The following is a 27,242-nucleotide window of genomic DNA, read 5'->3' on the forward strand; positions in this document are numbered from 1 at the left end:
GAGTTGCAGTCACGGAGGCACGGCCTCATCCTTGACTACCTGCAGAAAGCACGTTACTGACAATGGAAACTGCCTGTACTGCAGCAACACAGCATGAGGTATTTCAACTGTGACCCAGGAGCATCGTAGCGACATCAAAAAGGCTCAGTGCTTGACACCAATGCTAAACTTCTGTCTCTCTCTGATAGAGAAACTCTTCTGAACTCGTAACACTTGCTGGAATCGCGTTGGTCCACTGACAGCAGTTGCTCCCATACTGTGACCCATCACAGTGCACTGACTCTACGGCAGGACCAAGCTGCAGCAGATAAACAGCAGACAGCACTGCCTTAGCCGCTCCACTCTTCTGCAAAAACAGACCCCTCTTAGCTAGAGAGGCTTCTACATAGTTTGCCTCATTAGTTGCTCAGAAGGGGGGTGGCTGCATAGACCAAGCTTCAAGAATGTATCTGAGGATGGCTGGGAACACTGCTTGCTGGTGCCTCGCATCTCCTCCAGCAATCAGTCTGCCAGGCCTAATGCAGGCCACAACCGATCCCCTTCAGTGAAGGACTCTGCAGTCAAACAAAGCAAAGTCAAACCATGCTGTGAGCAGTGGGATGCCTTGCTGGATCAGTTGGAGAGAGTAGAATGAATGTCTGTTCTTAGGGAGTCTTTTTTTTTTTTTTTTTTTTTATATTGGTAATTGAAAACTCTCTGCTTGGTTCAGCACATCAGTCTCCTAAATGACACAATACATTTTCAGAACGGTCTGCAAAGCTTGAAAGAAACCAGTGTAGAAGCTTACAGCCCTGCTTGTCCTGCCTAGCTCAAACTTATCCTGCCAAAATAGGCTCTGCACCACAGTAGTTGAAAGGTAACCTTGGGGACCCATTGCTGAGAAGAAATAGGAGCTATGAGGGAAATCAGAACATGAATTCTTACAGTTTTGGAAAGTCCAGTGCATTGTTTTTTCTTAGGCCTCCATGGAGGGAGGAACAGGAAAACAGACCATAAATGCTGGGGAGCCACATAGAGCGTGAGAGGACACAGTACCGTGTATGGCTTCTTTCCTACAACTGTCAGAGGCAGGTGTCTGATTACAAAAGGTGAAAAGCAAAAGACACCTTGCAGAACAGATTTGTAAAATGCACTCCATAATCAGTCACTGCTGTTGTGGAGGGCAGCACCTTCCTGCGATTTGCTGGGATTTCTTGGTGACACAAGCCACCATAAAGCGGTGTAATTGTTACGCGGTGTCTGCTAGGCTTGTGGTACTTCTGGCTGTGGCATGGCTTTTGAGGAAGAGGACCCTGTATCAGGAGCAGAAGTGATACGGACCCTTTGCACAAACCTCTGCGGTTGGTGGAACAACAGGCTGTGGCCAGGAAAATCCATTGCCACGTAACAGCAATCCGAAAAGGAGAGAGAATCAGGCATGCAGACCTGAAACATGACACAACCTATCCTCGTGAGCCAGACCCACTTCTGGAGAGCAGTGGAATGAACCTATTGAAGGTGGTGGCATTGTCCAGCCGGCCATGCAAGCACAGTACAGGGTATCCCCTTCACAGACCCCAGGCCTTGGCTGCCACATGTCCCTCAGGCACAGGGAACTTTACCTCTGAGAACTTGTACACACAAGCAACATCCTCTGACTGCTACATGCTGGAAGCTGATCCCAGGGAGCTTGTTAACAGCCAAGAGCTCTGGACAGAGCTTGTAGGTAGATGTTAATTACCAGAGTGGTTTATCTGGCAGCCCTGACCTCTACCTAATAGCAGTTTTGGGCACCAGCCTTGTTTGGGATAACACTGGGACCTGCTATAAATGCTTGCACTGGTGGTATGTGCGTCACCACTCACAGCTCTTGGACCCTCTCCCCCACCACCTTGGGCCGTCTCCCCAACTCTGGCAGCCAGTAGGATGTGGTCTCTCTCTGCTTTGAGTCACAGACATGACCTCTGGGGCTTAGGTGGGAATGATGCGTTCTCTAGTGAATTTGGACTCCTGTGACATGCATCCCAAGTCACTTCTGGTAGGAAGCTCCATCAGCAGGCACCTCATGGGAAAGGAAAAATTTCTCACAGAATTCATCAGCAATTGGTGATGTGGGATAGAGCTCCAAGTGGAGAAGGCTGCACTGGGATGCAGCCCTGGACCTTCCCTCAGGAGCAGGACCATCATCCTACTAGCCAAAGCCAGATTGTTGAGATCTTTTCCAGGTCCCTCATGACTTCTTTAGCAATGCTTCTTACCCCTCTGAAAGAGCAGTCCAGCATCTTACAAGACTGCATATCTTCCCCTCAACCACCTGGCAAACCACCCCCCAGGAGGAGGGCTCTGTGCAGGATGCATGGCAAAATTTAGATAGCTCAGAATTAATTTTGCTGCAGCTACTTCTAAGAAATGCTGCAGGCTACTGCAGTGGAATTGCTCCTTGTGGAGGATCAAATTAGACTCTGCCTGGAAAGGTGCTGGGGTGTTGGCTGGGCTGCATGGGCCTGGTGGTAAGAAAGGCTGGTTTTGCATAAAGAAATGGGAGTTAGTTTGAGATATCCCCTGTGCTTAGCAAAGGATAATTTAACCTCGGTGTCCTTGCAAAGGAGGAGGTGACCTGCAAGAGTGAACATTGGGACATGCAAAGCTGTTACTCTCTGCTGACTTGGAACAGCATTGATCAGTTTGTGCTAGCTGCAGATTGGATGAGGAAACTTTAAGTACAGCAAATTGATTGCTATCAAGGGACAAATTCCCCATAGCTGGTTGGATTCAAGCACTGAAGTACTGACATATTGATCTATTTATGGTGATCTATTAGTAATAGCCCTGTACCCCAAACTCTCTTGTGCAGTTATACAAGTAAAAAACCATGCTATTGCTAGCTTAAGTGTTTCCTTTCAGAAGATATATAGGGGATATACCTCTGTATAAAGCCCCACATCGTGAACATGTGCTGCAATTTATAGTAGACAGAAAAATAAAAGTGAGCACAGGGCAGCATGTATCACGTAACCAGCCCCAGCATGCTGGCTCCCAGGCTTTGGGTTTATGGGCAGCAGGCAGGTCTGGGGTGCTGTTAGGGCCTGCAGAGCAGTTCTTTCTGTGACAAGAACCAGCTTCTTCCCTGTTCTAGCAGCCCAGAACAGGGGAGTGATCCCTGCAAGAGAGGGGGGAAGTCTGGTGAGTGCAGAGCTGTTGGTGTTGGGTGCAGGCGCTGCTTGGGCAGCCCACAGTGCAGTCAGTGGGAGGAGAGAGGCACTCGACTACAGGGAAGCCCCCACCTCCCCAGTGCATGGATCCCTAATAAGTCTTCTTCTCTTTGTCATGCAAACTCTTTGATGTCCCCCTGCCTGAGAACAGCTGCCCTTTTGGTCTCTGTCTTGTACACAAGATTGCAGAGGTGAGGACCTTATCCCCTAATTTGACTTGTTCTGGAAGGAAAACACAATTTAAGAAAGGTGAGGCCTCAATGAGGGTCTGAACTACAGATCTATACCCTGCAGACATTTGAGATCTCCCTCCCTTGAGCCCCATCCACAACCCTTGCCTTGGAGATAGTTCCAGGGAGTCACAAGAGTTTAAACAAGCTGCCCACAGGGGAAGAATTGGGGTGGAATATGAACATCCTGCTATCCCCAGGCTCTGCTCAACAGCAGCAGACCCATACAGTACCTCACATGGTGTACTTTTCCTTTGATTTTCCCTCGTTTTGTGTTGAATTTCACTAATGTGAATGAGTTTCTGATGACTGAAATAGCTGCTGACATATTAAGCTCAAAAAATGCTGTGATAACTTAAGGTGGTCTCTCTCTCCTTGCTCCACGCAGGTGCCTGTTGCCCTCCTCATCCCAGAGCTGACCAGCCCAGCAGAAAATGGGAGAGACAAATAGATGCTAGCTCTTTACCCGTCTCAGTTTGGGGCCAGTGTGATAGTTTAAATGGAAATCTTTGTTTAAGTTAATAAGCCAAGCTATGAGTGGTTAAGAAAGTGGCATGCATCTGCTCCAGGGACTAACCTATAGCAGAATTTGGATAGTGGGGCTGCTGGAGTGTTAAATCATTCCCACATGAACCACCACCATTCAGCTGGAAGCAGCCCCAGGCACACACCATGCGTCGGCTCCAAGTGGTGCACATTTGTATCACTTTATTTGCAACTAATGAAATAGCTAGAAACATTTATTGTGTATAAATTATATATGAGCACCCATAATACAAATAAACTCTTTCCTGTCTCAGCTTTCCGTTTGCTTCTTAATCAGAAAGTCTTTTATATTTGCAACAGATTCAGAAGTCTGCTGATTCCCATCCCCTGGGCCCGTTTTAGTTAACTAGGGGGGTGAGCTAATCTCTGGGTCTCTACAAAACCCATACATACCTATAGAACAAGCACCTATTTTAATGTATGAAGTGGCAGGGGAAGGAGAGGAGTTTGTCTCCAACTCTTGTCTAGACTTAACCTTCCTTCACTTGGAAAATCTGGCAGGTTTCCCATAGGCTGAGACAAAATAATAGCGAAAACCAGAAGTAACCTGACACTTGTAATTACAGGCCTACCAGCTCCTTATTGACCTCAGACAGAATAAGGAAATAGCACATATAAGGATAATTTAAAAACAAGGGAAGAGTTCTAGTTAATGCCAAGTCTCCTGTGTTTATGGAAAAGAATACCTATAACTGCTTGGGAACTTTTGGAGATGTAAGTTACAGGTTTGGGTTATGGATTTGGCTGATAAATGTAAAAGCTGTTGATGTGATAGGGCTCCAGCAAGGAAACTGATACAGTCTTACACTGTGTTTTGATTTTTTTAAAAATGGAATGATACCAAACTAACATATTTTGTAGTAATTGGACTGAAAATTGACAAGCTAGCAAGTGTGAAAATGCTAAAGTTGGTACAAGCACGTAACATGTTTTTGAAACAGCCCAATGGTGAGTTAACACAGTCCACGTTTTCTGGTCTGGGAGCCCTGTCTGTGGAAGAAGTGTCTCTGGTGAAGGCTTGACTCATGGCATAGGAGCAGCTGAATGTGAGCTCCCAGTGCAACACCACAGTCAGAAAGGCTAATTCCATCCTTCGATGTATAAGCAGGGAATGTGAAGCAGGTGTAATGAGATTATATTGCAGGAGATTTTATTTTGTCTGCTAGTTCCATGGATGTGATTACTGATGTGAAATTCCCAGTTCTGACATCTAAGATTCAAGGAGAAAGTTAACAAGTTGGAGAGGCTTCCTGCAAGAGCTCTAAGGCTTGTTAAGGGGATGGAAGGAGGAGGAGTGCTTAGGACTGATATGATCAAAGCCTAAATATACCTATGCAGGATTAATTTTTTCCTCCTCTAATTGCTGCTCTAACAATGGTACAAGAAAAAACAGTCCAGAGATGAGGTATACATGTTATAACGGAGAAAGTAGTTAAATATTTGAGCAGTTTACTTAGGGTAGTGGCAGCTTCCCAACCATTGGCAGTTTTTTAATTAAGATGGGATGTTTAACAAAACAACAATGATTAATGTGATGGTTTCCTTTGACCTGTGATCATCTGGAAAGCAGACCAGTCTGGAAAATAGTCTAGTGCAACAGACACTGCTTTCAGATGGTACCAGCCTGCAATGCTTCTGCTACAGCTGCTCCCAAAACTATAGCCCGTGGCTGTACTCCTTCTTGTCTTCTACGTTGTTTTTCTTGGTTTAGAGGCTCAGCTTCCTCAGGTGAGGAACCCCCTGCTTCTAGGTCCAGCACTGACTTAGGACCTTTCTGCTATGGGGTCTGTGTCTTGGATCACTCCCTGTGGTATGGACTCTCATGGCGGTTTTTGTTTGCTTTGGAGAAAACCCTGAAGCAGGTGGGCATAGATCAGACTGTGCCTGCATCCTGTGAGTGGGGTTCAACATCACCTCCCATCTCAGCATGGGGGAACAAATCTGGGGAAGCATGGGCAGGACTGAGGCTACGTGTTCCAGGCAAAGGATTCTGAGTGGAGGACCCAGGCAAGGTCCACCACTTTTAGACAGCACTCCAGGAACATGTCCTGAAAATGTGGGATAATACGGAGAAGCAACAGGCCTCAGGCACACAATGTAATCCTTAACTGAGCTTTTCCCTCCATGTCTTGTGTGCAGCAATGTTAGGAGGAATTAGCTGAGGTGGTCATGGATTTACGGGCTCACAGAGCCGCAGGGAGCTCAACCTGAGTCCATTGGTGCAGTGGGCTGGTACCTCATTTCCCCTGTCCCAGGTCATCCTCTGTTACTGCTTTAGGGTGTTTGACATATAGGCAGATTCAGAGACGAGGGAGTAGTTTGCTATACAGTTATAAAAGGCTGTTTGTTTACTCTGCAGCTGCTTAAATCTGACCTAAATACCTATCAAGCTATGCAGCCCGGTGCTTTCTTTGAAAACCTAGAAGGTCACTGACTGCTGGGTCTTCCTCCCTCTAATGAACCAGGGGCATGTACAGAGCTGTAATGGCACTGGCAACAAGTGAGAACTGCCCTGCCTTTTTTCCCTTACTCTGCTTTTGGAGTTTTGCAATAATAAACATACAAGAGTTGCTACACTTCTGTCCTCACATCAATAACTGTGCATGTTATAAAAACCTGAAGCAGAAGATCAGGTACACTTTAACCTCAGCTTTCTGGACCTATGTGATTGTAAGGGAAGGAGCTGGTTGTGCCCACCTGCCCTCCTTTGCACAGGGAAACCCCGTCCTTGAAATAGCAGCCTGAACAGGCACCAGCAAAGCATCCCACCGTCCTACTGGGCTGCCTCTGCCCAGCACTGTACCCTCTGCTTGCCACAGCTCAGCTCCGCGCCTCTGCACCCCGCAACAGCCACCTTGTGAAGCCCAGCCTCCCAATGGCAACTGCTGTGCCCAGGCTCAGCAGCACGCTGGCTTGCTCGGCTTCTCAGCTTCGCTCCCGACCTTGCTGCCTGCAGGCACGTCAGGTTGTACGTTGCCCATCGGAGCCAGGAGAACAGACCCGTGTTCGCTGCTGCTCTTGTGAGCCTCAGGCACAGCCAAGGAGCATGCAGGAGCCCTGTGTGGGGCTGGCAACGCAGGCTGAAGCACACAAGCACGTCTGCCGTGGCTGTGGAGGAAAGCCAGAACAGCAGAGGGTATTGCAGACTGGAATGAAGGCGCATCAGCAGTAGTGGCTGGAGTGTCCGTTGCACAGCTGGCTATGGCTCCCCACTCTCAAGCCCTCCATGACACACAGCATCTCTTGGTACGGGAGTGCACGAGCTCTGTGCCAGAGGCTGGCAGCCTGCAAGCAGTGGTGCACAGCTCGCTGCAGCTGTGCTAGGTCACTCTGCCCCGGGCAGCCCCTATACCTTCAATTTCCTGGAAAGCAGTTTCTCATTGTTAGTGAGAAGAGCCCTGCTCTTGGAGGGGAAGGAGGGGCCAGGCCACCGCTTCACGCAAAGGGGCCACTACTTGTGCTAATTTTTCTCATAAGAGTTGAACTAATACAACCTCCGCTGGCTCTAAACCACAGAAAAGTGTTTTTGTTTGGGGCTTTTTTTCTGAGGGGAGCAGAGGAAGGGGGCTGGGGGATTTTTGCTGTTGGTTTTGCCCTGGCTTTCTTTTTTTGTGCTGTTGTTGAGGTTTTTTTTTCTTCTTCTTAATGCTTTGCTGTTAGCACCTCCTAAAAGGAGGCTTTTAGAAAGTTAAGGGGGACCACCTAGAAAAGGGGAGGAAGGGTCAGAAGGGAGAAACCACCTAAGACTGTGTGTAGTCAAAGTTTGTACATTTTGTACTGTTTGCAGGATGGACTTGCAGCACATCAGGAGATCATGAATAGTCATTTCCTATCCACACCCCAAGCATCCTTCTGTCCTCTCTGTACAAAATCTCATGCACTGCCTGCATCACCTCTCATGCCAGAGTACCCAGGCCTGCCCCATGCCCCTTCCTTCCCATCTGACCATCTGGCAGGAACCCTGTCTGGGTTCTGTCTGGGCCACTTGGATTGTTCCATCACCGGGGCAGTTTCACATTCCATCCACAAAGCCAGGGTGCACACCGGTGGGCAGCAGCACCTTGGGTCTGGCTGGATGCCCAGCAGGGCACTGAGCCCCTAAGCCATCAGTCATTCATCCACTGGAGATGATGCTCCAGCATCAGCTGAGCTTCTACTCAAAGGTTTGCTGGCTGAAGGGCAAAGCAGTACTGACACATCTAATACATTCACAGATCTTCCTACTCCGCGTGCCCTCTATGTTCTTCTCCTTTCACTTTTCTGTACCTCTCTTACTTTCTTCTGAAGATTTTCAGTGCCTCATTCTCTCCATCTCAGTTCTTTTCCTCACTGTATTACTTTCTCCCTTACTCTGAGGCAATGCATGCCTTTCGCTTTCCCAGAAAAGCATCTTTATTCAGCAGTTTGCAGTGACCTGCCCCAAAATACCTTTCTTCCCACACTTCCCAAACTGGCAGGGGCATATAGACAGCTTGTGGCTCTTTCTACCTGGTGCAGGCCATAAGGAATCCGCACGCTGAGAAAGAGCGAAGCTGTTAGGATGTTATTGGCTCTTGGGTTGCTGGATGTCAACATCTTTGAACTTACAAAGGAAGACTTGGAGGTTACTGAAGAACAAGCAGAGAAGTACCACAAAGCAGAACTATGATCCAAAGGTAGAATGAACTCAGACCTACTGCTCTCAGCAGCTGGACTTCAGACAAAACTCTCTGGAAATGGTTCATTCTGTCAGCAGCTCTATCAATTAATGCTTTCATGTTTAATGTTTTTTAAAGTTTCAGTATCAGGGATAGTGAGGGTATATGTATCCTTAGGCGGAGGAAAAAATAATGAGTAGGATAAAACTTGTCATTCTAAGAACAAATCCTGGCCTCTTCCTGGGAGCTGTGCTTCTCCATGCTGTCATCAGCATCCTGGGCATCTCAGATACCCTGTCTTTAGGATGGATCCAGCTTTCTCCAGAGACGTACCAGTGGGCAGAGTTCAAAGTGAGCTGCTTACAGCAGGACCATTATCCTGTCTGCATCCCCACTGCCATCAGACAGAGCCTTTCAGGCAGGTATCCATGCGCTGAAAGCAGTTGGGGAAACAAGCACCAATCCAGTGGTGAGAGCATGGGGAGTCTCTTGGTTCTAGGGAATTTACTTGTATTCTTTTTTTCTTAAGAAAACTCACTTAAAGAAAGGCTTTATTTTTCCACCTTAAACACATCCAGGCTTGGTTTCAGGCTAACAGGGAAGAAGTGCAGCACTAGTGAAGCCAGTGCTTGAGCATGGCTTGGTTGCCATCTCCTTCTTCATGTCACAGGATACAAAGCTACTTCAGGATCCTTGTGTTTTCCACCTATAATGAAGGCACTTCAGAAGTACCTCGCTCCTGAACACATTTTGGGTCCTGTGAGTGAAGTCTGAACTTTGGAAAATTGTAATGGTGCTATCCTGAGATGTCTCACCAGCTTTTATTGCTGAAGAGGATTGCTGCAATATGCTTCAAGAGTAACTGCTGTGAGGTCACAGTTTCAAGTGGATGAGAGAGTGAAGAGCAAGACCCACAGACAATCTCTGAGCAGTGAGGCTTGTTGTTACTTTTTGCAGGCAAAGACAAAGAAGAATAAAAGGCAGAATTAGACTAGTCCATTTGTTAAGGCAAGGTGGCTGGTAGACTCTATGAAGTCACCCAATAAATGCTATAAATATCCATAGAGGGAAACGAACTCCCTACTAGGCAACTGTAAAGCAAACCACAGGATATTTTTGAAGCTGCCATCCAAAAATACAAAGAAAAGTGTGACAAGCCTACTTAAAAGCCAAAAATGGAACAGATGAGCACTTCATCTCTGCTGTGATTTAGGGCTCCAGCGGCAGGTCCTCCCACTGAAGCCTCCTTGAAAAAGCGCTTCGCCCAGACTTTGTGGAAGTTCACAAATTCTTCTGTGGTCAGCAGCATCTTCATGCTTGATTGAAAGAGAAAACAAGGACTGATGTCCCAATACTCAGTGGAACTTCTGGCAACACTGGAGATCAGATTCAGTGTTTCTGACTGCTTCGTGCTCCCTAGCAATGCAAAGCAGCTGTAAAGCACTTTTAGTCAGCTGCTCAACGCAGAGTTACAGCTGCTTTGCATCAGTGGACCGGTACAGAGCAGCCAGAGCACGTCTGTGTTTGGTGTTTGCATATAGCTTTTTCTACAAGGCAATTCACCTGGCATGCATGCACCAAAAACATATGCAGCAGTCTTACTGGGATCTGGAGAAAGTATATAGGTGAATGAGAGCTCTGATGGTGCGATCAAGTCATAGCCTAATTGCAGGCTAGGCCTTCTTTGACAGCTGTGGGGTTTGTACAGAATTCTGAAGTTTATCTTCTATCCTATTGCATCTATTCGGTTTGAGCAGTAATATGCTTATGGTGTGCACCATGTGGTGCACTATTTATATTTTGCATCATAAAACTTTTGTGCCTTTTCCCATTTTTTCCACGATTTCCAGTATTTGCATTCAACCCACCAAGGCAATAGCGTGCATTTTTAGGCACGCTCCTCAAGTGCACATTAGGCTGCCCCACAGCTGCATTGCCAGGGTGCCTGGTGCCCTTCTGGGGGCTCCTGTAGTGCCCGATGGGAGCCGGGGGAACTCTGGCAGCGGAGGCCGGGACAGGCTCCCCATTTTTCACCGGTGTAAAGGGCTCTCGGTTGCTGGCTGTGCTGCCCCGGGCCTGTGCATAGCCCCCCGCCCCGGTTTCACAGCGCTACCTCCCCAGCCCTGGGCACAGCACCCCCGCCGCGGTGCTGGCGAGCTCCGATGCCCCAGCCCCGCGTTGGAGGGCAGCTGATGGTAACTGGGAGGGGGGCAGAGCCCCGGTCCCCTGCGGCCCGCCACCGCGGGGCGACGCGTGGCTCCGGCGGGTCCCGGGGGGCGGTGGATGCTGCGGTGCCGTCCCGGTGGGGTTCCGCTCCCAGTCTGCGGCGGAGGGGCTTTCATAGCTGCTTTTTTTTTCTTCTTCCTTTTTTCTCTTTTTTCCTCTCCCCTCAAATCCGTCCATCTTTTCTTAAAAAGAAAAAAACAAAACAAAACAAAAAAAAACCCACAACTTTTTTCTTTTATACTTTTTCTCCTCCCCCTTGCAAGACCCACGCCGTGGAAAGACGGGGTGGTGGAGGAGGGAGAAACCCCTCCCCTTCCCCTCCCCCGTGGCTCCTTCCTCGGAAAAGAACCACTTGGGGGGTTTCCTCCCCTCCTCTCCGCCCCCCGCCGCTCCGCTCCTCTCCGCTGCTCTCCCCGGAGTCGAAGCCGCCGCGACGGCGCCCGCCTGCCCCGCGGCCGAGAGGGCCCGGCGGGCAGCCGCGCCGCCTCCGGTAAGCCGCGCACCGGCCCCTTTGTCAGTGGAGGGGCCGGGGGGGGGGATGCGGAGCGTGGCGGCGCCGGGCGGTGGGAGCGGGGCCGCCTCAGTTTCGCTTCGGGGCGGGAGGGCGGCGGGGGCAGGGCCGGGCAGCGCCACTGTCGCCCCGGCACTGAGCGCTCGCTCGCACCGGCGGCAGTGCCGCCCGCCCGCCTGCGGCCCCGGAGGCGCCGAGAGTAAGTTGTGCGGCGGTAACTGAAACTGGCCGTTCTGGGGGTGGGGGTGTTCTCTGCCTGACTGCTCCGGCCCCCCGTGGCTTCTCAGGGCGGGCGCCGGGGGTGCAGCCCGCGGCCGGTCTGGCTCCGGGCGGCGCTGGGGCTGTTGGCTGGGGAAGAGGCGGCGTGCGGGGCTTGGGGTGCTTTCCCCGGCGGGGCTCAGGGGAGGACCTGGGGTGCTGCCACTCACCGGCCGGCCCTGAAGGGAGCCGTGTGCTGGGGTGGGGTGGCGGTGGGGTGCTGGGAGCAGCCCGGGAGGCTCCGTGGAGCTTGGGGCTCGTCCTGGCGTCAAGGTGTTCTCCGCAGCATCAGAGCAGGGAGACGCTTGTTTTAAAGTGAAACCGGTAACTTCTGTCTCAGATGGGTCTGCGGGGAAGCAGCCGCACGGGTCCGGGGAGCGGGTAATAACTTGGTTTTCACGTTGCTTCTTCCCCCTCACATAAACCACGGGAGAAGCGGCGCGCAGGGTGTTCCGCTGAGTTGTAGCTGGAAAAGCAAGCTGCCGGCCAGGGGCCAGGATGGACGGCGTGCCAGGGGAACGGGGTAACCGTGAACCGGGAGCGTGTGTGCCCGTAGGGGTTGCCCTTGAAAGGCAGGGGAACTTGCCATCCTCCAGACCCAGCACAGTCAGAACGCAGCCGCACACCTGCCTTTTCTCAGAAGATCGGTGCCGCGCGCCCATGAAAAGCCTTGTCGGCAAAGGTTATCGCTAAAACCTCCTTCTTCGTGCAGTCTGAGTCATGGTGCTCACAGCCATGTAGGGTCTGCTACTCACTTTTTCCCACAAACACATGCGCTCTTACTGAGAATTTTGGAATAGTTACCACCTAAAACTTCAGCTCATGCTACTCTTACAATCTTTTTTTTTTTTCTTTCCTTTTTTAAAAAAATCAGATTAAGTGTGTATTCCTTCCTGCTCAATAGAAGCTTGGAAACAGGATCTGGGATGAACCCTGGAGGTAACTGAGAGGAGCTCAAGAATGTTGAATTGATGTCCCTGGCATTTTTCTTCCCCTGCGTGGATGAAGGAGGGGGATGTGGCTTGACTATTGTTCTGGAAAGTTGAGGGTAAAGAGTATTGTTAGCAAGCTGCTATTTAGGACTATGTGGTCCAGACAGTGCTGTTTGCTAGTTCTAGTCCTTGCAACTCTCAGAGAACTTAAAAGGAAAAACCCAGTCACATGTTGAGCATGCTCAACTCTAAAATGGAGCGGGATCAGAAGTAACTAGTTTCCTGATGTTTCATTCTCTAATAACTGTGCCCTTAGGAGGGTATGCAGGCATATCTTCTTTCTCCAAACAATCGTAGCTGCAGTTCAGATGCTGCGTGAATGTCAAATAGCCCATTCAGACACAGCAGGGCTATAGTCACGTGCTTAAAAATTATGCACATGCACAGAAGTTTGTTGGACTGAGGCTCCATTATCACATAATGTTGGTCTTGGTTGAATCAAGTTACCACGAGATGTGGCCAGTTGCAGCAGATGAAGCTAATCTTTGTTGCTGTGTTCGTGACCGATTCTGCTGGGTATGTGATTTAAAATGTAGTTGTTGAAGTATGGGTTCTTGTCCCCTCCAAAGTAGAAGGCTCTTGGGCACAAACCCGCAGGATTACTGGGATGCCAACCTCCCACTCAGGTTCCCATCTTTTCCTGAGCTAGGCTGGCAGCTGGGCCTTTGTTATTTCTGTGCTCCTTGTTATCGCTTGATATGTCATACATCCTTCAGTAACCTGGCTTGCTTAAATGTAGTGGCATTGAGAGGCAGCACAGGGCTTTTGTTTAAAGCTTCATTGGAACGCACAGGTAAACTGTGCTGGGGTCCCACAAAGCAGGCTTAGGGGAGTGCCAGGGAAAGGCTGAGCTTCTGCACATCCTCCCAGGTGTGTGTCCCTGCTACTGCCATGCCTGCTCAGAGAGGGCCAAATTCAGTTTCCAGATGGCAGCTTCAAACACGCAGCCAGTGCCTCTTACCCTCAATCCAACTGGGATTTCTGTGAAGTTGGTGGTCAGTTTGCGCAAGTATAGAGCTGGAGTTGGGTGGGGTAAATTCTTAGTTGCTGTCACTAATACTGTGGTTGCATTGCTCAGAAACAAAGGAGAAAATGTGCCTTTGGAGCTGTGTTTCCTCCCTTGCTCCTCTTTCTCTCTGTCCCCACTGGGGACCTTTTGCTCTTTCCTCCTGAGTCTTTCCCTGTAGCTCCTCACCACCCCCATCTCCCCTTACCCACCCACAGGCTTCTGTCTTCTGGTTTCTCCTACCTTAGTTCGGTCAGCAATAAACAGATAGTGCCAATACTTAAATATGACATCATTTGGGTCGAGTTGACGCTGTGGTTAGATTAATAAAAGCTGTGGGGAGGTGGTGCGTTCCTGAGCCGTTACTCCAGGCTGCTGCAGAACTCGGCTACTGGTGCTTGCTGAAAGCTCGCAAGCTGGGAGGAGTGGGCACCTGCATATCTTTCTGTAAATGAAAATGTTGATGGTACAAGAGCTGAGTATGCCATACAGGGGTGATACTGAGTGAAGGTATTAAGTGTGTGTTCGTTAGGAGGCATCATATATTTATTTAAAATAACGCAACTAAATGCTACATTAATTAGACCCTTGATTACATGTAAGTAGAGGCAGAAGAGGGGCATGATATCAATTTACCCCCTTCTATCCTGTCTGTCTACTTCACTACTGCCTGCTCTTCTGGTTTGCATTTGTGCATATCCTGCAGCTTTCTGCCTCGGTAAGGTATTTAGTAGCTCACCATTTTGCTGAAATCGGTCTCAGACCCTTAAAAAAACACAAATGCAGTGGTGTTTGATGTTGCAGGATTTGGTGGCTTTGTGTTAGCGAGTGGTCAGAATGACTTGAGTAAAATTCATTTCCCCTCCCTGACCAAGTGCAAGATTTCAAGTAAAGATTTAGAAGTGAGAGGTATAGAAAGTCCTACTTTAAAAACTTCTGGGAATCTGCTTCTGTCCAATAGGTATTTAATAGTATAAAAATGTTACATTCAGTTTTAGTACAATTGCTAAATGCTGGTTTTGTGTTGTCTTCGAAGACTTTAGAGCTGCCCCCCTTATTTTTGTCCTCTTCAGTGGAGAAATGAAAAGGCCTGTGTGCACTTCACAGGAAATGAGTGTCTGATACAGGCTTGCAGGCTGCACATTTCCAAGAACTGCTCTCAAGGTATTTTGATAATGCGCATTCTCTCTGCCTTCTCCCTTCCTGCTCCCCATGTGCTTTCTGTGCTTCTTGTTCGCGGACACATGCAAAGTATGAGGGAAAGAATTAACGGTGCCAATATTAAGTTTGCAAATAAGCTGCTGTAGCTTTACATTGGAGCCGCGGCTGGCAAAATTGGGTTAAGCTGGCAGCATTCAGTTGCCTTTGTTGCAGAGAGATTTTGTCCTCCCCCTCACTCCCTGCAAATGCTGAAGAAAAATTTTGACTTCAGATTGTGACTTGTGCAGCAAGGGGGATTTTTGTGTGTGTGTGTGATTCTGCAGTTCAGAAACAGTTTGGAACAGCTTTTGTACTTCCTCGGTAGCAAACTTTGTTTGGAAACTTAGGTTAAGGCTGTCAGGGAAGAAAGTAAGTGTGGTTGTTAGCAGTTGGAGAATGTCAAAAGATCTCCATTCCTGTTCCTGCAATCTGGACTGTGTAGCTGGGCTTCTCTGCAGCTTGCTGAAGGTGCCTTGCTGAGAGGGGTTTGGCTTAGGTTTGCCTGGGCCAGCACACTGGTGGTGATGTGCCCAGATGCCTGCAGGAGTGGTTTGATTATGCTTTTTGATAGACCAGCAATGTTGCTGTTTGTCTGCATTTGATTTCTTGTTTTCTGGTGAGACTTTAGGAATGTTGAGGGGAGGAAGCTGGAACTGGAGAAACATTCTGCAATCCCCCCTGCTAGAAGTTATATTCATCCCCCAAGGCCTAGCTAAGTGACATGATGGACAAAGAGCCCCACTCAAGGGGATGCTGAACCAGAGGGAGTGTCTCTTTCTAACATCACTGCCACAGCCGTTTCTGATTCTGAGCAGCTTTAGCAGTAATCTCTGAAATTTGCCATCTGTGCAGGATGCACACCAGTATTCAAGTCAGCACATCCAAGTGATAGGTGCTGTTCTTTTTAGTCGTTCAAAAATGAGGGAAAAACAGGCTGAGCTGCTTTAACTACTCTGCAGCAGGAATAGTTGATTCTTTATAGTGACTTTGTATACCCTTGTTTACTTCTTCAGTTTTGCACAGCTGAAGGACCTTTATGCCTTGTGCTGGGCTCCTCTTAGTCTTTTTTTAAAGTTTGAATGGTTAAAAGGTGGCTTAAAAAGGTGATGCTAAAAACCCCAGCCCTTTGCTGCTGGATTCCTCTGCCGAAGGTCTGCTAAAGCATAGCATGGTGGGTGCTTTACAGAAACAAAGCAGAGGCATTTGAGAGAGAAATGAGACTCCTCAGATGAGCTCTCTCACTTTCCCCAGCAGCAGCATTTTAATGTTTATGTGATTGGAGTTTTTCCTTTTATGAGTTTTAAAATTAGTTACTTTTCAATCTCAGTCACCTTTGAACTTCCTCTCTTGCAGTTTTATGAAAGAGTATATAAAAAGAATGGCCTGATTGTCATGTATTTTTCTATTGCATCTACTTGTATCCATCTGCCCTCTAAACTGAGCATGAAGTTTCTCCAGTCTCTTTCTGTCTGAACACTTAAATGTGACTTCTCATCACCCATCTTTAGGCCTGTCCCCTTTGTTTCAGCTCTATCTGTTATTATTTAATGTGACTGGAACTGAACGTATTATCTCAGGTGGTGACATTACTGTTACATTCCCACCCATCCATTTTGCAACCTCGTGCTGGTGTTTGCTTCTTGGTTTTTAATGACTGCTTTTGCATTCAGAGCCAGAGCTTTTGTTAATGAGCCCTCAGCACGGTTACTCGGCTCATTGGTTAGCTGTGCCACTTAATTTATCGCTCTTCGAAATACAGACCCAGTTTGTTTTCCAATTCTGCGTGCTTGCATTTGTCAGGACAGAGTCTTGCCTGAACTCCTGGTGCTTGCCAGCCTGCCAAATTTTGAGTGACCTTTGACTTCTCTGGCCTGCAGAGAGTGAAGTGATTCTTGTCACTGTTTGCCCTCGGAAGGCGATGGAGGGGCCTCATTGCTTTTCCAGCTGGCTGCCTAGATCTAAGTAACATGAAGCTGGAAGCTGCCGGCTGTGGGGCGAAGTTAGAGCTCTGGTGTTGAAGGTGTTGCCAGCAATGGCAGCTTGAAGACTGGTGGAGGGGATTTCTAGAAAGGGACCTTGGTCAACACGTGTGTTTGCATGGGCAGGGGGAAGGGAGCCTCTCACATGTGAGCTGGGGGAGGCTTTGGGCTACTTGCACCCACTGGCCTGTCAAGCAGCAGGGAGGGATGTATGCTCTGCAAAGTGGGCTGAGTCGGTTCAGGGGAAGATGCAGCAGCTGGGAGGGTAGCAGACAGACGATCAGATGTGCAGGGGCTGAAACTGAAACGCCTTGGTTTTCTCAGGACACCCCTTTTCCACCTCCTGTCACCCCGGGATGTGACAGCTCCTTGTCTTGTGTCCATCTGTTTTACAGGTCCTGGAATGCTGCCGGCTGTTTACCTCCTGCACCATGTCTTGGTTTTTGACTTGCTTCTGGCATGGAGGCTTTGGGGAAGCACAAGGCATGTCCCAGCAGCTGTTGCTTCTTCAGATACCATCTTCCTGATGGGGAGCTTTGTCTGCCTCTCTCCCACAGTCAGGTAGCCATGTGGTGCTCCTGCCTTAGTAGCGCATGTCAAAAAATGATCCTTACAACGCTTGCAGCCCTCTGACAATTGGTAGTCGCAGCTGATTTGATTAGAGAGAGCTCTTCTGTCTGCATCCCAACCAGCCATTTCCCAGTTGTTCAAAATCCATGGGGACAGTCCGCTGTGTCCAGCTGACTTTCTGCTCTAATGTCCCTTTCCCCAGACTGTTCTGCTAGAGCACCCTTTTTTCCCTCTCCAGGTTAAACAATGCTAAGTACTGAGGAATGTCCTCAGCATCCTGTGTACAAAAGAAAAGAATATCTGCTTGTTCACATAGCTTTTCTGCAGTGTCCTCATCCCCCTTGCTGGTGTCCCAGTCAATTAAATGCTTTGCCCAGAGGTTTTCTGTTTTTGATAAACTGAAAATGCCATTTGTTTTCTGGTTTTTGTCTTGTTTTATCTTGGCTACCTACTGTCCTAGTTTCATGACAGCCATCCTCATTGTAAATTTGCTCCCTACTGTCAGTAATTTATATTCCTTTATATCGGCTCTGCCAGGGTTAGCTTTTCATCTTCTGAAGGATTATTGGGGTTGTAGAGAGATTTGGGCAGGGACTGTCATTTTGTAGTGTGTGTTTGGTGCCTCTGATCCATGGCAGATGCCCTTGCAAGCTGTTGCACCTACAGCTAATACCTGCAGCATGACCTGTGTTGTCCGCCAAGCCTGTCCTCTTAGCCAGGCAGCATCTCTGCGCCATCATTTGTGGGAGGACTGCATGGTCTATCACTTTAAGATTTCCTAAATAACCTCTCATGACTTAATTTGGTTTTCTTTTCACTTTTGACTCTCAGGACTAGTTTATTTTGCGTGTTGGAAATCCCCCATTGTAAAACTTAGTTATGCTTTCTGACCCTTGCCCCTTCCTCTCAAGGCATGGTAATTGCTACTGCTGAATGGCCCCTCACATCTGAAGCTGATCCTTCGGAAGAGCCAAGGGAGGATCTCTCCCTGGTACCTCTGTGCTCTGACTTGGGCTGGTTAAGTGCCTGGGACTCTTCTCAAACATTCTAGTTCTGGTCATGGTACTGAACCAGCTGCAGACATTGCTTATTTCTTAAGAGTTAGCTGCTGCTTTGAATTCCTTTCCTGCTAAATGTGATGGTTTTGATAAGAGGCTGTGGCCATCACAGGGATGGCTGATGGCCTTTGCTTCTCAGGATTTATGAGTTTCCTCAAACAGGGTGCTGGAACAGCTGAAAAAAGTCAATTTAGCTGAAAGAGGCTGGAATGGAGGAAACGTACCTATGCTGCTGGTCTGGGCATGGGGGGAGCTGGCAAGGCTGAGGAGCTGTGACTGGTGGATGCAGGGCTCCGCTCCAGCGGAGGGCGAGGATGCAGCCCTGGGCATTGCTACCCACTTCCCACTGATCCCCCTCTCAGCAGGGAGACAGGGCAGAGCATTTCCAATGGGAGCCATGAGGGACTACTGTTGTCTTCACCTCTTTCTTCCTCCTCCTTGTGCCCTCTCCTCATTCCTTCACCCAAGCCGGGGAGAGCCCAGGTCACCTTCCTGGGGGGTGCTTCCCCACTGCCGGCAGTGGGGAGGCGGGGAAGGCAGCCCCACAGAGGCTGTGCTCCCCAGCTGAGTGCAGCATAGCTGTGCTGCACTGACATTCGCAGGGGTGGCTGCTCACTATGAAACTGCAAACGTCAGGAGCAACATGACCAGGCTTCCCTTGCTTACCGAAAATGCTGGTGTTAGCCAGAGGTAAGCAGCAACTTTCTTTCCTTAAGCCACGGCAGGGTAAGCTCAGCTGCAGCTTTGAAAATTAGGAGAAACCCCTACAGATTTCTTTTTTCCTAACTTTTTTTTTTTAATTCTCTTTTCCCCGGTTATGGGACGGCGGGGGAGGGAGTACTTCAGTCTCCAGTAGAAGCTGTCTTTGGCCAGAAGTCAGTTGGTAGTTTTGGTAGTTTTACTTGCTGTGGAGCAAGCCATAGTTGCTTGTGGCTACTGCACAGCGGTCTTTGAGTTCAGGGAAGCGATGTGACTTCTCTGTTACTCTGAAATGGCAGGATTACAGTTTCACGCTGGGCTATTTCTATGAGGAACAGGCTGTTTAATTTGGAATTAGTTGTTCTGAATGTGCATAGTATTTCCAAGGTGTGAGGAGGGGACCCAGAGAGCAGAATCTTTCTTCCAGCTCTTTCAGTTAGTCTAGCAAAAGCAATTGGCTTTCCTTGTAAACTGCAACCTTCCTTTTTTTTTTTTTTTTTTTTTTTTTTTTTTAAAGCATGTTATGCAGAAACCAAACATGCTTGCAGGCTTCCCTGCCTTGAAGAATATTTGGCACACATTGTACTGTCTTGTGGGTTTTCTTGGGGTAAAAAAACCTTTTAGTTTGTATCAGCAACGTGTCACATTAATGCAGAAAACACATCATAGAAAATTATGGTAAGAAGTACAAAACCTAAATTGCAGATCCATAGGAAGTTATCTGTGGGTTTTGAGGTGTGTTCTCCAACCCCAGAATGTTGGGAAGGGTTTGATAAGACCAGTCCTCTTGCAAGGTGTCCAGCAGCTGGTTCCCAGAGCCCGCCTGCAGGATCCTTCTGCTCAGCATCTCTGCTGCATGGAAGCAGGAACTGTCAAAGTGTGTGTCCTGTATCAGCTTATTTTATTTTATTAAATCTTGTATACTTGAATGCTGATTGTATAGGGAAACGCAGTTTTGAGGTATGCATGTGGGGTGCAGGGTTTTTTCTTTTTTACATATATCCCCTCATATGTCAGACATAATGGCAGCCTCACATGAAACTCTTATTTATAGCCATGGCATAAAAGATAGAGGGTACTGCAATGTCTCCTAAGCCTGCTTTGTGCTGGAGAAATTGGCTGTGATTAACATTAGTCCTCTTCACTAAGCTGTGCCACATTCCTCGCCTAACCACAGCTCCCTCTGTGCTCTTTGGCACATGTCTGTCTGTGCGTCTCCTGCCTTTCCCTTCCCCCTCTGCAAGCTCTTTCTGGATCAGCCCTGGTCACCTTGGCCGTGGTAGGGTGCTTGTGACAAGAGGCATTGGTGTGACCATGCACCATAGCAGTGACAGCTGCTGCCAGCGCGTGGCAGATGGTGGCGGCTGTGGGAACCAGGCTGGCCCACCATTAAAACACAACACTGCATGCTTGGCTTTTACCAGGGAGGTTTCTTTCAGTTGTTTGCTTGAACTTTGCTTTGAAACATCCTCTCCAGCCACAAATCAGTAGGCAGCGCATTTCTGTGGGATGCAGACGTGCAAACAAGAGATGTCTGCTCTAGCTCTGCTGCCTGGAACGGCGACGCTGTGCTGCTGCAAGGGCTTGCAGGGTACCGCAGGGAGAGCTTTTCCAAATTATTCTACCCTCCATCTAACTGCTCTGGGAACTGCAGGGTTGATAATGGGGAGATGTCAAAGCAATTGGAGCGGGTAGGTAGTTAGGGATAGACCCACAGTTCTGCTAGCTGCCAGTTAATGTGGCTTGTGGGGTGTGTGCCTGGTCTGGGCTCCGCTGCAGGGGATGCAGAGAAGTGATGTTAAGTAATGTAGTATAGGTATAAGTGAAGCCTTACAGGGACTGCCTCTGAAAGGCATGCAGAAGGCTGGGTTTGGTTTCTTCAGCTTGCTGATGGATCCACTGACAGACACGTAATTGCACACGTGCTGGCGTGCTGCTCTACCAGGTCAGGGGCTTGTTTTCCGTCTGTGATGTGACAAAGGAAAGCCATGAGAGCTAGGGAAGCAGGGCAGAAAAGCGCAGCCAGAATGGACTGGGTCACTGTAATAACTTAGCAGTGAATGGCTTCCTCTGTGGTTTCAGATAAGATACTCTGAATGTTGTGTGTTGCCGAGTTTGCTGTTCTGAATCCTTAAGCTTATTCCTATTGCCATCGTCTCTTAACGTTTGGGTTTTATGCTTCCCGCTTCCAGAAGATGATGGCAACTTTATGGTCTTTGCATTTGTCCTTAGGCCATTTGAGAACTGTCTGGACCTAATAAGCTCATGGCTTTATAAGTAGCAATAATAATAATAATAACAACAACAATAACCTGTTGTCTGTGTTGCTCTCTGAAGTGCTGTATACATGCTTCTACAATAATACAGGTCAAAGAGTTTGAGACAGACAACCTGTTCCCAGATCTGTTGTATTTTAGATCCACGTTAGGGTGAAATAATGGACTTAGTCACCTGTTTGATGGACATCCCTTTCTTTTCAAAGGATGGATCTGCTCTTAAGTAAAGCTTTGCAAAAACTGGGAAGTGCCGCATCGGAGCTCTTGAATTTGGACCACTTCCAGGCCTGACTTCCAGAAACTCATCCCTATGGGTGGTAAATGTAAAGAGGTAAGCTCTTTCTAGTGTCTTGGAGGAAGAGTGCAAGAACGCATCGTAGTTGAGTACTTGAGGCTGCTGTTGAACGTGCCAGATCTGTCAAGCCCCAGGGTGCAGGGCTGGCTTGGCTGACACCAGAGGCTGCATACAGTCCCCTGGTTTACTAGAATTGTCTCCTTACATGAAGTACACTGCCTTGCCTGTGTAGTGAGCAAGGAGGAAAGCAGAATGCCCTGTGTCAAGAGCACTTACTTGGAAAAGCTCTTGAACTTGCAGTAAATCAGGAGGTCTGGAGAAACTTATCCAGCCTTTTAATTAGCGGGACGCTGGCTTTTTAGGGTGTGTTGCTTTGGCTGCAAGCACTGTTCTGACTGTCTTATAGTAGGGAGGTAGTGACATGTTTGGGCATTGGGGTTTTTGGGGCTTTTTTGGAGTGGGGGGAGGGAAAGTAAATCGTGGTGTGGCAAATCAGAAGCAGAAGTAATTTGTATGTGTATTTCATTACACATTTTCATTCACCCATGGGCTGGCTTATTCCTAATCCTGAGAGTCTGCTCATCCTCCTTGACGTGGGAGGCCATGTACATGTAGGACCTCTTGATCCATTAAAAGTGAACCTTAAAGGTAATATCAGGAAGCGCTTCAAGAGCTAATATTAATATAACTCGTACTGTGCTGCAGGCCAGGCAGTCATCTGTTGGAAGTGGGTCACTGAAGCTAAACTAATTCACGCCGTCTGAGGCTCTGAGCCATATGTAGATTTCAAAGCAAGTGAGCAAATTGTGAGGGTGCAATTTTGCATTTACTTTGAATTTGAAGCGATGACGCAGTCTCAGTTCTTAGTTAGTCAGACTTCTAGTAGCAGTGGATTTTTCTTAAAGGACTTGGGAGAAGGACTGGAGGTTGAAAACTGGGACAAACATGTTCGGATTTTTTTTTTTCTGTCAAATAGCATCGCAGCCTTAAACAAATTATCTATTTGTTTGTTATTTTTAAAACTAGCCTGGAAATGAAAGACAGCTGTCTGCTTCTGTTTTCCTGCTTGAATTCATTTTCCAACCTAGACCCATGACATTGGCAAAGTTTCTGTTTGGACCCAAGAGAAGTTGCTGTTTGGGAAGTGTGACTTCTGGTGGGAGCAAGTCTCTTTCTTGCTTTCCCTGAGGCTATACCTGCAGCCGTGGAGGCATCTGGCAGGAGTATGATCCTGTTTTTCTATAGTAGCTAATGTCAGAGGGCTCTATAGCTTCCTCACCCAGTAGAGAGGAGAAGAAAAGGGACAGAAATGCTGTAACTTCTTGTGGCACCTACAGTGCTGAGTTTTCAGTGGTGAAAGATGGCCCTAGTCGCTGCACGTGGTGATTCTGTTTACTTGCATTCTGCTCACTAAATCAACTTCCCCTGAGATTTATTCTGACTTGCTGAACCATCGGAGCAGCCTTCAACTGCTACATTTTTTTTAAATAGAAAATAAAAAACCTGACTTGATTAACTCCTTCCTACCCCTCCCACCTTTCTCTAAGCATGTAATTTCCCTTTCACAGTGACACGTATCTAAAGGGCAGGATCAGCAGCATTCAGCGCAGTATCAGGGACATTAGCAGCTTGTGGACTGCAAATCACAGGGCTAGAAACTGAAGAAGCTTCCCAGGCTGCTCTTGGAAAGGGTGTTTATGGCTCCATGGATGGAGATGTGCCTGACAGCTACATTAATGGTATTACCGTTAAGTATTGAGAGAGATGTTAGGAGGGAAAAGATGACTGTAGGCAAAACGTTGCCAGGCAGATGCCTCCTTTCCAAAACTACCGTGCCCATGCAAGGGAAAGATGTTTATTTGGCCATGGCTGCTCCATGTCCTCTCCCCAGGAGCAGAATAGCTCTGCATGGCCGTCCAGCTGGCACAAGCACCAAAAGGAGCACAAGGCTTTTGAATAGCTGGCAAAGTGTGCAAAGTAAGGGGAACCTCGCAAGTTGCTAAGCCTAACCTAAAGTTCTCCCTCTAGAGCAAGCCCTCCACAGGTCCCTGCATATTCCCTGGGAGGCTGCCTGCCCACTGTGAGCCCTGATGCTCCCGCAAGTTGTGAGGACTGTTGGAGACAGAGAAGCATGTCTTCCTCCACTGCAGGCTGCGTTTCAGCAGCCTGCTCTGCTCTGAGCACGGCTGCGCTGTCAGCGAGTGTGACTGGGTTAATGGAGTGTGTCAAGGGACCAAGGGCAGGGTTTGGCGGTGAGCTACTGACTTGTCAAGCCTGGGGAAGCGGTATGTAACAGCTCAGCTTCTCACAGAATGAGCCTTTGGTTTGGGGCTGTGGTTTTTATGTTTATGCATATATATATATATATACACACACATGCAGAATATGTATTTTTTTGTATAATTGAAGTTAGTTGCTGACTTCAACACTGGGTATGAGGTGCAGGAGATGAGCAAATTTGTGAAAGTGAGGGAGGGCACTTTGAACGAAGCTCATGAGCAGAGGACGGTGACTGGGAGAAGGCAGCACTGTCTGTTGGCGGGGGGAGGCATCCCTCCAGCAGAAACAGAAGTTGGGGGGCTGCAAGGGCCAGAGCAGAACTGTTCCTCAGACATCAGCAGCGTCTGCTATCATGTTAAGTGGTCTCATTTGTGGCAGTCCCAGCCCTGAAGTTGATGATGTAACTTTCTCGAAGGGGTCTTGATCTGAGACCTTTGTGTTCTTCTGCACAGTAAAACAGGCATGTCCTGGGGTGAGGGAGTGGTTCACAGGGTTTGGTGGGATAGGCTCAGTCCCATCTTCTGCTTCTTTTAAGCCCAGTGGTCTGTCTTTTTGAACAGGATTCAGAAGGATCGGAGAGGTGTGAGGAAACCTTTCCACCTTTCACTGAATGACAAAGTAAATGATACTTTCTTGCTTTGGGAAACTTTTCCCTTTTGTTGTGAGGTGTCATTTCCCCTTGTCAGTCTCAAGGTCACTCTGAAAAGCCCCTGAGCATGCAACAGAGGGGAGTCTTGAAATACCAAGATCTGCCAGGTTCAAACCAGCCCGCTGAAGGGTGTGCTGGGGAGCCCCTAGCTGTGAATCACAGAAACCCAATGGATGCGGAGCTTTGTAAGGTGCTACCTTGTGCTGCTGGGGACCCAGCTGGAGCCCTTCCTGCACCTATATCCTTGATTGTCCCTACAGCTGGGGCTTGGTGACATGCAGTAGCTCCTTGGTACTCTTGCTGCTCTTTCTCCCTTGTGAAGTGTCTTCATTTGCCCAGTTAGAAGAAGGTACTGGGTTTGCCTCACTCTCCTTCTGTCCTACAGGCTGGATGCAAAGGAGGAAGCATGGTAAAGGCAGCATCTTTCCAGGATCCATGGGCTCTTTGAGAGATGATCAGAGGGAGGCCAGATGATTTGCACAACACGCACACCACTGTTTCTCATCCGCAAAGGCAGCATCGAAGCATTCTTCCCAGCCCTGTGCCGTCCAGCTTGCCCGATCGTTTCCGGATGTTTCGCAGCTGCGAGTGGGAGGTCCTGGAGCGGTCCCTCAACATCCTTCAGGCCAGCGACTTCTACTGGGGCCCATTGTCCGTGGGGGAGGCTCATGCCAAGCTCCAGTGTGAGCCCGTCGGCACCTACTTGGTGCGGGACAGCTCGCAGGGGAACTGCTTGTTCAGCCTGAGCGTGCGGATGCCGACAGGGCCGGTCAGCCTCCGAATCTCTTTCCAAGAGGGCTATTTCCGCCTGAAGAACTGGTTTTCAGACTGCGTGGTCCAGCTGCTGGAGCTGGTGGTGGCGGGGACCCGGAACAACCCCTTGCACTTCGATGAGATGGGGGGAACCCCCCTGGTCTTCTCCGAGCCCCTGTGCCGGAGCCGCCGGCTAGTGCCCACACTGCGAGAACTGTGCTGTCGGAGCCTGCCTGCTGGCACTGCAGCGGGGGACAGAGCAGGGCTGGGGGGCTCCTCAGGGATGCGCCCCACAAAGATTGTCTCACCCGTGGGCAGAAGGGGTGGGTCAGAGGGCAGCGTTGTCCCCAGCCCCTCTCTGTCCTGGGCTGGGAGATGATGCCATGTGTCTGGGAGACAAAGGGAGGTGCTTGTTACATGGCTGTGCTGGTGGGACACACGCCATGCTGGTGGGGCTGGACTTGCTGCTGGGAGAGGAAGAGGAGGGCGGGGGGAGCATGACTTGAACCCTCTCACTGTGACAGCCGTGTCCTTGTACGTGCATAATGCATGTGGCCTTCTCCAGAGATGCCTGGGGTAAAGCCACATCTGAAGAGCAGAGATTTCCCCCCCCAAACAAGTCCTGCTCTTTGCTCCATTTATAATTTACAAGCTTGAGAAGAAGGTGAGTTGCCTGTCCTCCCAGGTCAGCCCTGTGTTTTCCTCTACCCCAAAGTGTCTAAGCTCATTTCTGCTACAAATCTGCCCTCGTGAAGTGGGGGTGGGTGAGTCCCGCTCCCACAGCAGTGCAGCTTGGGCATCGGTGGGCACGACCCCAGTGCTGACTGGACACTCGTACAGCCATGGTGGAGCGAGGGTGCGTTTCGCTCCCTGCAGCATGAATGCAATGCCTGGCACTTCAGAGGCCAATGTTTGCACTAGAAGGAAACCATTGCAGCTATGTACGATACGTGCAGCTTCACTGGCTTTTGCATTGCTTTCTTTGAACAGATTTTTGGGAGTGCAGATGAGTTATGTTATACTAACTAAGGGCATGGTATTCCTGCAGAGGTAACCCTCGACTGGAGAACTGGGTCTGCCCTGGGAGGGTGTGAAGAGATGGGATCTAGCACCCTTTCTTATGCTCATCTGATAGTATGCTGCTGCCACCTATAGAGCGTAAAAAGATGTTTTGGTTTTGCCTCAAAAAAGGCAAAGAATTTTTTATATGAGACTTTTTAAAATGTTAATAAACATGGTTTTATACTTATTTTTTACAGTCAATGAATACATAGCAGTATTTTCATTCCCTTGCAGTGTTAGAAACCCGATTAGTTTAGTGCTGAGACATGGCAATCAAACTGAAACGGAACAAGTAAATGTCTTATAAAGACCAAAAGCAGAACATAAATGAATCGACCTAGCTGGGAACAATAAATCTAATTCATCTTACAGTGTAATCCAGTAAAGAATTTTCTAAACAGAAGGTAGTTCTAAAAATGTATGGGTGAGATTTTCAGAATTATTTTTAGTACCCTATAATTTGTACTGAGTGTTTGAAAGAAATGAGTAATTGAAGATCCTAGAAAAGGGCACAGCATCAATGAACTCGAACTGGTGAGGATGAGTAAGGTGAGAGGAACAGAGTTGACGTAAATAGGGCTATGGTTCATTTCAGGGGTGCCGGCAGGTATGATGTCTTCAAAATAAGTGACTGAAAACAGCTCCATGAAAGGAGAAATTCAGATACTGTAAAATTTGAGCCAAACCATTTTGCATGCGGCCAAGCATCCATAGTCAGGCAGGCAGCCTGCTAAGCTCATGCTGGTTTTCCCCTTCAGACCTGTACGGGGAAAAAACTGCATGTGGGGAGAGATTACTCTGAATTTGCTCTTTTGGCTTCAGGT

At 48.6% G+C, this 27,242-nt stretch overlaps 1 protein-coding gene across 8 annotated transcripts; it reads left to right on the plus strand.

Annotated features, from left to right (window-relative positions):
- Positions 1-11,174: 11,174 nt before the first annotated feature.
- Positions 11,175-26,619, plus strand: LOC101914010 (suppressor of cytokine signaling 1-like). Of its 8 annotated transcripts, XM_055808938.1 has the most exons (6): positions 11,176-11,320; positions 12,474-12,538; positions 14,634-14,761; positions 17,172-17,337; positions 21,586-21,710; positions 24,989-26,619. In XM_055808938.1, exon 6 carries the CDS (start codon positions 25,055-25,057, stop codon positions 25,733-25,735), a length of 681 nt encoding a protein of 226 aa, XP_055664913.1. In that variant the 5' UTR covers positions 11,176-11,320; positions 12,474-12,538; positions 14,634-14,761; positions 17,172-17,337; positions 21,586-21,710; positions 24,989-25,054; the 3' UTR covers positions 25,736-26,619. The 8 variants fall into 8 exon arrangements, with proteins under 8 accessions (XP_055664910.1, XP_055664911.1, XP_055664913.1 ...); XM_055808939.1 differs by lacking the exon at positions 14,634-14,761; XM_055808935.1 differs by lacking the exons at positions 12,474-12,538; positions 14,634-14,761 and having other exon boundaries at positions 11,175-11,320.
- The last annotated feature ends 623 nt before the right edge of the window (positions 26,620-27,242 follow it).

This window comes from Falco peregrinus, chromosome 6 (assembly GCF_023634155.1).
Source record: "Falco peregrinus isolate bFalPer1 chromosome 6, bFalPer1.pri, whole genome shotgun sequence".
NCBI classification, from domain to species: Eukaryota; Metazoa; Chordata; class Aves; order Falconiformes; family Falconidae; genus Falco; species Falco peregrinus.

What these genes read in the sequence shown, in the direction of transcription:
- LOC101914010 (XM_055808935.1), top strand. Translation starts at nt 25,055, where the DNA reads ATGATCAGAGGGAGGCCAGATGATTTGCACAACACGCACACCACTGTT.